Genomic DNA, 10350 nt, shown 5'->3' on the forward strand with positions numbered 1-10350 from the left:
GACCCGGAACCCCTTCCAATCAATGATCAACATCGGAGCCGTGGACACCCATATTGACCCCTATACCCACACGAATAAATATTCGAGTGAACCTCCAGTTGCAGTGAGCTATTCCTGTTGCTTCACGATATGTCACAAACACCCGATGTGAGATTTATTGCATCCCCGTGGACGAACAATTTGTCCATCATGCAAGTTACCTCGTTACCGGTTCTGTTCTCTTTTCTCGTTTCCGTGTTCCGGCATCCCAGTGATCAAATCACAAGGTGTCTGGCCAGACGATTATGGATACCGTAACACCGAGAGGGCCCGAGAATATCTCTCCATCGTCGGAGGAGCAAATCCCAATCTTGGGCTATCTTGTTGCTTGCCATACTTCTCCGTGAACCCGTAAGCCGCCGTAATAGCCACCCAGTTACGGATGACGTTTAACAAACCCCAAAGTTCACGAAGCAAGTACGAAGGAACTCGATACTCTCATGGTCTAAGGAATTATGCAAACATTAACTATCTCTGTGTTATTAACCATAAACTTGTGACGAAAAGAATCTCATAGCATAACATCAATTTGGGTCGATTCAACACAAGTGTTCTACCAACATCGCGCCCTCAGAATTGCCAGCATAGACATGCCCATGATCAGGAAAACAGGATCATCATGCGATACATGAGCCAGTCTTAGAGGCAAGACTAGGAATACATTTTACCGTTTAGTATACCACATGTGCACATGAGTTTCCCTCCGAGCCTCGTGGATATTGCAGACTCGAGAATCATTGCAGTTATAGCATGGAAGCTAAACATTCATTACAAACTTTGGAGATACAAAATAACTGTTATCACTGCCTCTAGGGCATATCTCCTACAGGCAGGTGTCGCAGGTGTAGTGCGGGCACTCCACTATCGTGCTGCTGTAAAAGGTGGACAAAGATACGCTGCACGGCCGAAATGGGCCCTCCGCTGTCTGCGAGTAGAAGCACATGACCTGCCATGTCACTACACATTAACAAAAAGAATGGTCATCGGTTAGAATTTAGAATTAGTCATGTTGTACAGTAAACTATAAGGATATGCCGCAACACACTGGCTAGATGTTATTTTCCATGATAAAGAAGCTTTCCTCGGCAGCCAGTGGTGGAGCTTCACTAGGACCAAGGGGGGCATAGCCCCCCTACCCTAGATTATCAAAGTTTAAGCAGAATTTGTCCTTTTGGCCCTCTCTTTGCCCCCTCAAAACTGCAGTTTCCTTGCTCCGCTACCTCTATGTCAGTCGTGTCAAAGATGACCTCATCACCGGCCCAAAACTAGGTCAGCCTCCACCCTGGATCCTCGGCGTGGCAGTAGAGCTGGTAGTTGTGGAGGCTAACCAGGACCTGCATACAAAGGTATAGATTTTGATACGGTTGGCTCATTGATACATAACCTTTTCTTATTGGTTTCTTAAATGTCACTATTGCTACAAAAAAATTCAAAATATTATGAAACAATTCATAACATCTGAAAAAAATCCAGTAGTTCTAATCACCTTCATTGAATATCTGAAAAACTTTCAGCCCATTTTGTCCACTAATTTTAAAGTTTGGACATTTTTTGTAAGATTCGACCAAATTTGGCTTAAAGTTACCCAAAAAATGTAAGGAAACTCCAGTAATTTAATCCATCTTCACGGATCAATCTGGGATTTCATCTTATTTTCTCAGCATTTTAAAGTTTGGACATTTTTTTTAAGTTAGTCTATTCTTGATCACCTACTGGCCGACGCTGGAGCAAGTGTCGTCGCAAGACACAAGTCCATATTTAGAATCTTTAGTTTGCATCTTATCTTAGTAGAAAAAAGACGCACTCAATGCCTGGACGTGCCGCTGCTTGCCGACCTGGGTCCTAGTTGGGGCTACAACTGTGGCGTTGCTGCATCTGTACCCAGGCACACCAATGCTGAAGTTAAACGGTTTCTGGGGTCTGCCATCGCTCGAGGGTATGGCACAACACCGCCTCGACAGCCAGTAGCGGAGCTGCACTATAGGGCCAAGGGGGGCTATGGCCCCCTACCCTAGAGAAATTATTAGAAATACCCTTAATTTTTAAGCTTAAATTTTGAAGATTGTCAAGTTTAAGCAGAGTTTGTCCTTTTGCCCCCCTCTTTGCCCCCTCAACAATCTCTGTCAACGTGCATTAGGAACGCCGATGTGGCTGCCTCGCTATTTTGTGTAAGCGACGACGGCACACCACCCGGGAGCTAGTGGCGGAGCTTCACTAGGGCCAAGGTATAGATTTTGGCACAGTTAGCTCACTAATATATAACCCTTTTTTACTAGTTCCTTAAATGTCACTATTCCTACCAAACAAATTCAAAAAATTATGAAACAGTTCATAACATCTGAAAAAACAGTAATTCTAATCACCTTCATCGATCACTCTAAAAAAAATTCAGCCATTTTGTCCACTAATTTGTTTGGACATTTTTGTAAGATTCGGCCAAATTTGGCTTAAAGTTTCCCAAAAAATGTAAGGAAACTGCAGTAGTCTAATTCATCTGCACGGATCAATCTGGGATTTTAGCTTATTTTCCCAGCATTTTGAAGTTCGGACAATTTTTTTAAGTTAGTTTATTCTTGATCATAAATAGATAGTCCAAACTAGATTTATAGTTGAAGATGGCTTGAAGTACTGGAATTTTTCGTTTTCTTTTAAACCGTGAAACTTTTTAGCCAAAATTTCCCAAAGTTTGACTGTCCAAACTTCAGAACGGTTGAGCAAAATGGCCTAAAACTTTCTCAGATTGATCATTGAAGATAATTTGATTTTTTTTCAGACTTAAGGAAAAATAGATATTTTTTACCGCATACTTGCGGATGTAGATCTTCTAGATGAGCACCAATGTTTCTTAGTGCACACTTGCGGATGTAGTATTATGCTTGGGACAAAATGACAAATTGCTTCAACAACATCTGGCTGTATGGAACTAAAATTAGCAGCTTCATGACGAACTGCCAGGTTTGAGGTAATAACATTAGCAAAGGGCCACTTGAATCTATCAACATGATGGTAATAAACTACACCTAGCCATTTGGCTCTCGTTCGATATTCCGTCCATCCCTGTGTAAAAAGCCAGTTCATATTGTATCAAGTCAAATTGTTTTATGTTCGACCAAGTTTGTAGGAAAAATATTAGTATAAATGCTATACCAAACAATATCAAGATATCAATCATGAAATATGTCTTCATAAGGTTATCAATAGGGTATTGTACATGCCGATATTTTCTTCTCTATAAACTTGGTTGAATTCAAACCAGTTTGACTTAAGAGCAGACTAAGTGACCTTGTATGCATCGTCCTTGAGCCCTGAAGGCATTGTGACGTAGCAGCAGGGTGTGTGTGGCGTGACGAAGGTAGTCACCTCCTGTTTGGACGCTTCATCTGTATCTGATGATAGCCTGAGTAGGCATCCATAAACGCTACACTCACACCCCACAGTGAAATCAATCATCTAGTCCATGCGCGGGAGCAGGAACAGGTCCTTGGGGCACGCCTTGTTGATGTCGGTGTAATTAACACACATGCGTCAAGTCTTGTTCTTTTTCGGCACCATGACAAGGCTGGTCAACCAGTCTGGGTATGAAACATCTTGCATGAAGCCGACTGCCTTAAGCTTTGCTATTTCTTCCCCAACGGGCCCTACGCTGTGATTTGGCGAATTGCTTGACTGGTCGACTCCTCCTCTGATGTTAAGTGGAGTGCTTTGTGATTCCCGCTGGGACAACAAACATGTCAGAGGTTGTCGTGCAAAGATATCCCGTATACCAAGTAGGAAATTAACGAGCATGCTTTTCCGGATCATTATAACTAGACCGCGCCTACATGAAGGCCATCCATCTACGTACTCTATAACATAAAAGGTCAAGGAAAAGAAAACCATCACTAGATGCTGAACAATCTCCTATTCGACGTTCTCCCAATTGCCCGTGAACACGCTTTCTTATTTTCCAAAAGACAATCGGATTTTGTCAGCGGCGTGTACGGGGCAATGTTTCCCAACAAACAACGTCTTGAGACTTTTTCATCAAAAAATAAAGAAACACTTGAGACGGCCGAAAAACCATTTCGCCTCGGCGTTTAGTCAAGCAGCCCTTGGCCCCGGCTTGAGGTAGATTTCCATACTGGGGCCAGGCGGCCGGCAACAAACCGTCCCAACAGACAGGCGAAGCTCCTCTCCCTCTCCCTGGCTGAAAGTTGCTTTCATTTGACTTGTGCTTTTTCCTTGGAAATAATATTCGTAGCTCTTCACGTGCCGGTCTTGAAGGTGCACCGACACACACACACACACACGGGAGAACAACAAACTCGCCGTGGACGCTGGGCCTGGCCCACGCAGGGGCCCATCCACTCCGGCGGCTCGTTCCGTCCGCCACCCGTCGCGGAGAACTCGGCCAGACCCGTCGGTCGGTCGACCACATGGGCGGGCGGGCGGAACAAGGCCGCGCCGCCCGGCGCGGCGGGCGCCCCTCTCCCTCGGAATATTCAGCTGCATATTCCGCGACGGCGACCCGCGCCGCGATTAGCAAAGCGTAATTCCACATTTACGACCCCAGAAAGCGGCCACGACTCTTTTTTCGGGCAAGCAGCAACGACTCCGGCCAGACCCAAAACACCCAAAGTTTTCTTCACTTCCCATTTTCTTTCTCGTTGGAAAAAGAACGCGTACCATCCACGCCCCAGATCCCAGGCACCAACCAACCACAAGCCAAGCAGCCACACTGGACACTGCCGCTGGGCCCCGCAGCCAGCGAGCCCACCACCAATACCCTAATAATTTGGGAACGCGCAGCGCCTCCATATATTCGGGCCTCGCCGCTCCCCGTCAAATCCACGCGAACATCGCCACGCCAAGGGAGAGGAGAGCTCGGAAAGCACCGCCAGCGCCGCAGCCCCCCGCGAATCCGCGCCCGGATCTCCCGGCCCGGCGGCGATGGCGCTCTCCGATCTCTCCCGCGACTCGCTCCTCCCCAGCTTCCTCTACTCCCCGCGCTCCTTCGCCGCCGCCGCCTCCCCGCGCTTCCCCTCCTCCCCGTCGCCCTACCAGGCGCCCGCCGCGGCCCCGGCTGCTCGTCTCGTCGGCGCTGGCGGGGTCGGGGGCGGCAGGCCCTTCTCGATCCGCGCGCCCAACGAGAAGATAGAGATGTACTCTCCCGCCTTCTACGCCGCCTGCACCGCCGGGGGGATCGCCAGCTGCGGGCTCACCCACATGGCCGTCACCCCGCTCGACCTCGTCAAGTGCAACATGCAGGTGAGGGCCTAGATCTGTGCTCCCACACGCGTCTCGGGTTCAGTTCTCGAAGGATTCGGCGTAGATCTGGCCGTTAGGCTCGATGCGGATGCGGATTTCGATCTCCACCATCTAGGCAGGCATTTCGGGATCTGGATGCGTGAATCTGGCCAGTTTCCGCTTCTCCGTGCTGGTAGTTTTGGTTCCCCGTATGCTTTTTGTTGGCGCAGATGTGCTTGCTGTTTTTTGTTAGGAATTGGTGACTACTAGTACACGCTCGCAGTTGAGTGGGTTGCAGTTCCAGTAGATAGATACATTTCATTGCTTGCTAAGCACAGATTAGCCCAGTTAATTAGTCTATTCATGTGTTTTTCTCATCGGAGTGGTACAAATTATGTTAATGAATGTGTAATTCTTAGGCTTTTACTTGGTTCTGTATTGTGGTGCAAATTATGTTGATGAATGTGCAATTCTTAGGCTTTTACTTCTGTTCAATATAAATTCATGTCTGAACCTGAACTATATAATCAAGTCTATGCCTGCATGGGGTGTGAGTTACCCGTGATCACTTTATATGTAATTCATTTCTGTCCGTTCAATTCAGTCCCAACTGTATGGCTGTAGGCTATTGGTCAAAACTAAAGTTTAGTAGTTGTTGATCATCTAATGTTGTTTATTTGAAAAGTGGCATTGATCGAGCTTAATACTTATCCATCTTTTGTTGAGGACTGTTGATTTGTTTATTTTTAATTTCTTATTCCAGTTAGCATTGTACATTTAAGTACCTTGTACTTTGATTTGGGATTACTGTGGGAGATGGTTGGGCTTCCTTTTGACATTAGAAGCTGTAAATTGTACTAGGTTTGAACTAAGTATTTTGGATCTAACCCATTTCTATCAATTATTTCAGATTGACCCCGCGAAATACAAGAGCATCACATCTGGATTTGGTGTTCTGTTAAAGGAGCAAGGAGCTAGGGGATTCTTCAGGGGATGGGTGCCTACCTTGCTTGGTTACAGTGCTCAGGGGGCTTGCAAGTTTGGGTTCTATGAGTTCTTTAAGAAGACCTACTCAGATATGGCTGGGCCTGAGAATGCCGTGAAGTACAAGACCCTGATCTACCTTGCAGGGTCAGCTTCTGCTGAGGTAATTGCTGATATTGCTCTGTGCCCCTTTGAAGCTGTCAAGGTCCGTGTGCAGACACAGCCTGGATTTGCTCGTGGGTTGAGTGATGGGCTTCCCAAGTTCATCAAAGCTGAGGGAGCTGCTGGGTAAGTAAATGTCCCAGCTGACTTGAAAACTTGACTATTTTCTTTTCTTACCCTGATCCTAGCCCTAACTTTTATTGTTTAATAATGCCAGGCTCTACAAGGGCATTGTTCCTCTCTGGGGTCGCCAGATTCCTTGTAAGTGCTTTCTCTTATCATTCCGTTATACTCTTTTAATATGAATTGTCACTCCTATGATTGTTTCACAAATGTGGCCTGCTTTGCAACCAAATGCTCAAAAGCTGGTCCTCCTGTTTCATATACTTGACACTGTTTGTTTTCTTTGATTGTTATTTGTGATGTTTTGTTACTTTCTCTTCACCTGTGACCTTGCTGTATGAGCAAACTACTAGTATCATTTTGATGGCCAACCATGCCAATATTATTTTATATTTGATTTTTTACCATTTCAATTTGTTGCCTAGCTTATGGACATTATTCATTGACTTAATTGTATTGTTAGAGTCATTAACTCGATAGTTGTGATGGAAGTTTTGTAGTTGAAACTTCAAGTTTCACCTCTCACAAAACATAAATATAGCCATGCTGGACATTACTGTATGCCTGTATGTAGTCTAATATCTACCGAACTTGACAATGGTTTATGACAAAACATTTTGAAACCGCATGTCTGTTACATGTTTGGCAATTTTGTCTGGGTATTCTGTTCATAAATGACAAGAAAGAGAATTCCTATCAATCTCATTACCATACCTTGTACCTTTTTTTCCATGGTGAATGTTTTTGTTCCCCTCTCGTAAGGGCTCTGTTTGGTTACAATTCGGTGTAAGTCTGGAAGTTTATACAGACCAATGTTAAGTAATGCAGGTTGCCAGAATCCGCTTCCACTTCTAGAATTGGCGGATGCTAGTTGATTATGATGTAATATTTAAATACTAGCACTTCTAGGTATCACATGTCTTGCCTAGATAGAATTCAATATAGAGGCTGGATGTATGATGCGTAATATTGCTTGTGGATGTAATGAATATTCCTTAACTTGGTAGTTGTATTACATGCTTTGAACTTCTGTTGTTGTTCATATGTTATGGTGTACTCATTCATTGAATATTTCCATGCTTTATTCAGACACCATGATGAAGTTTGCTTCCTTTGAGACCATTGTTGAGCTTATCTACAAACATGCTGTTCCCGTTCCCAAGGCCGAGTGCAGCAAGTCTTCCCAGTTGGGTATCAGCTTTGCTGGTGGCTACATTGCCGGTGTCTTCTGTGCTATTGTTTCTCACCCGGCTGACAACCTGGTCTCTTTCCTCAACAATGCCAAGGGTGCTACAGTGGGTGATGTAAGCATCTTTCTATCTAGTTCATCTTTGAGATTTTCTATCCTCTTCTTTTTAACTACTGGACTATTTGCTGACTGAATGCTATTATTAAAATCTTTGTAGGCTGTTAAGAAGATTGGCATGCTGGGCCTTTTCACCAGAGGACTTCCCCTTCGCATCGTCATGATCGGTACTCTTACCGGTGCTCAGTGGGGAATCTATGACGCCTTCAAGGTCATGGTCGGACTGTAAGTATCTCATCCTCTACGCAAATCCATCACTATGTAACGGTAAACAGCTTCTGAGGAAGTACTAACAATTGGCAATCCATTTTCTTCCAGCCCGACCACCGGCGGTGCTCCACCAGTTGCTCCGGTAGAGGAAGCAGCGAAAGCCATCGCTTGATTGATTTTTCCTGCTACGACGATGACGATGTATTCCCGGATGATGGGGTATTGGTGGATGGGGACTCTATCAATTACTTGAGTTTAGCAACCGAAATCTTTTGTTATTGTAGCAGATGGTTATTGTGTCATCATTTTGATGAGAGGAACTCATTAAGCAGGCGAAATAGGCCTTTTTTGTCCCCGGGAAGTTTGATGCTTGACATAATAAGTTTTAGGACAGCAAGGCTGTTAGAGCGCAGGTTTTGCCATCACCTGTACTGAGGAATTCCCATATACTACTGTTTACCTCCAATTCTCTATGCTGTTGGTATCGTGGCATGTTGTGTGTTAGTTTCTGAATGGGTGTGTAGTAGTTTTCTTTTCTTCGTGCTTGCAAAATCATTCCTTGGCCTTCTGAGATAAGTCATGCAGTGCTCTTGTTTTGTTCGGGCACACAGGTCAGCTAGAGTATTAGCGACAGGTTGTACACGTCAACAGTTATTGCTGTTTGTGTAATGCCTTAAGGAAGAAACCAGCTGATTTTTAATTCATATCTCGGCAGTCTCGGCCAAACTGGTATTCTTTACACCAGGTTATATTGCCAACATACTCTTCTCGCAAGTAATTCTACAAGTCTTTGTTTGAATGTATGATTATCTTTAGCCTTTAGGGCCATAGCAAATAAAAAACAGAGGAATAAAACAATATAGGCAAAAATATACATAGAAAAATTCTAGGGTTGCAGGTGCAAAATAGAGGATTGGTGGAAACGCATTAATTTACACAATTTGTTTTTTGTGTGTGGGTTTCAACAGGAATTCTATTCCATAGTAAGGCAACATTTCATCTATACATAGGAATAGAAAAAAGGAATACTAAAAATGGATAGTCAAATTGAATACGGAAAACACAAGAAACCTAAAAAAGATGGTCAAATTAAGGTTAAAAGTTAAACAACTTTTTTGATTTCCGAACGTCCTAGTGGCGTCCGACCTACATCGAGTGCAGCTATGCTTTTTGGCCAACTTTGTCACATTTTTTTGCACCCCTCGGTCTATCTTTGTATATTGACCCGATTTTTCTGGCCCCCGGCCCATCTCTGCTTGTTTTTCTCTCATTATACGGGTCAATAAAGATTACTCGCTGAGAGTTGAACAAAAAAGGTGTAACATGGGAATCAAACACATCACCTCGTTGTATAGGATCAACCAACCCCGATAACCAAATCAACTGAAAACTAATCTATTTAAGCTGGTTTTTCTACTGTATTAGAATATAGTTTTCTTTCTTTCTTTTCATTGGGTTCCCTAGTGTTTCATCGGCGTTCTACTTGATGTGATGGAAGTAGGCATCTTCACAAACACCCCTAAGAGTGATGAAGGCCATTTTGGTGGTAGGATCAATGAGGCCTTTACATGAGATGCAGCATGAATCGGTAACTTCTATACAAATAACATGATAATTTTACGCATCGCAGACTTGATAAATTAGGCACAAATATTGTGGTAACTTTGACTCGGGAAAAAATGTTAAAGTATGTTTCGATAACTTTTGAAGTTATCATGGTAATATACAAACCGCGGACTTGATAAATTACGTACAAACACCGCCATAACACTGACCAGGGAAGAACAAGTTGTTAAAAAACATAATCCAGCAACTTAAGTGCAAAATAACATGATAATATATGAACAACATACTTGATAACTTACGTACGAGCCAAAGGATGTTACCATATTGAAATTTCCGGCTTAGATAGGCTAGACTTTGCTAGCTGGCAAAACTTTTGCCTCTGTGTCCACTAAGAAAAAAAACTTTTGCTTCTGTGAAGCGTGAACCGTCAGATGAAAATGAACAATCCAGATTCATACATTTCATTTATCTTATTTCACACGTTTCACAGTATTATTATTATTATCAAGCATGCTCTTATTTTCGATGTGTTTTAACCCTCACATGCTCTTATTTTCTATTGGTAAATTCACACAAATGCTCTTGTTTTGGTCATTATGCGCTCTTGTTTCCACGGGAGAATCAGAATCAAATACTACGTAGTCTGATCTCCCCCCAGACCGGAATCATGAGAAGCCACAAGTATTTTATAATGTACTCCACCGTACCTCGCCAGCTACAAGATGACGGCGCGC

At 43.8% G+C, this 10350-nt stretch overlaps 1 protein-coding gene across 1 annotated transcript; it reads left to right on the plus strand.

Moving 5' to 3' along the window:
- The first annotated feature begins 4847 nt into the window (after window positions 1-4847).
- LOC123145687 (mitochondrial phosphate carrier protein 3, mitochondrial) lies at window positions 4848-8516 on the plus strand. The gene is made up of 6 exons (XM_044565158.1): window positions 4848-5286; window positions 6176-6537; window positions 6629-6672; window positions 7624-7838; window positions 7941-8065; window positions 8159-8516. The coding sequence occupies exons 1-6, from the start codon at window positions 4969-4971 to the stop codon at window positions 8220-8222; spliced, it is 1128 nt and encodes a 375-aa protein (XP_044421093.1). The 5' UTR covers window positions 4848-4968; the 3' UTR covers window positions 8223-8516.
- Window positions 8517-10350: the final 1834 nt, after the last annotated feature.

Source organism: Triticum aestivum, chromosome 6D (assembly GCF_018294505.1).
Source record: "Triticum aestivum cultivar Chinese Spring chromosome 6D, IWGSC CS RefSeq v2.1, whole genome shotgun sequence".
Classification (NCBI taxonomy): domain Eukaryota; kingdom Viridiplantae; phylum Streptophyta; class Magnoliopsida; order Poales; family Poaceae; genus Triticum; species Triticum aestivum.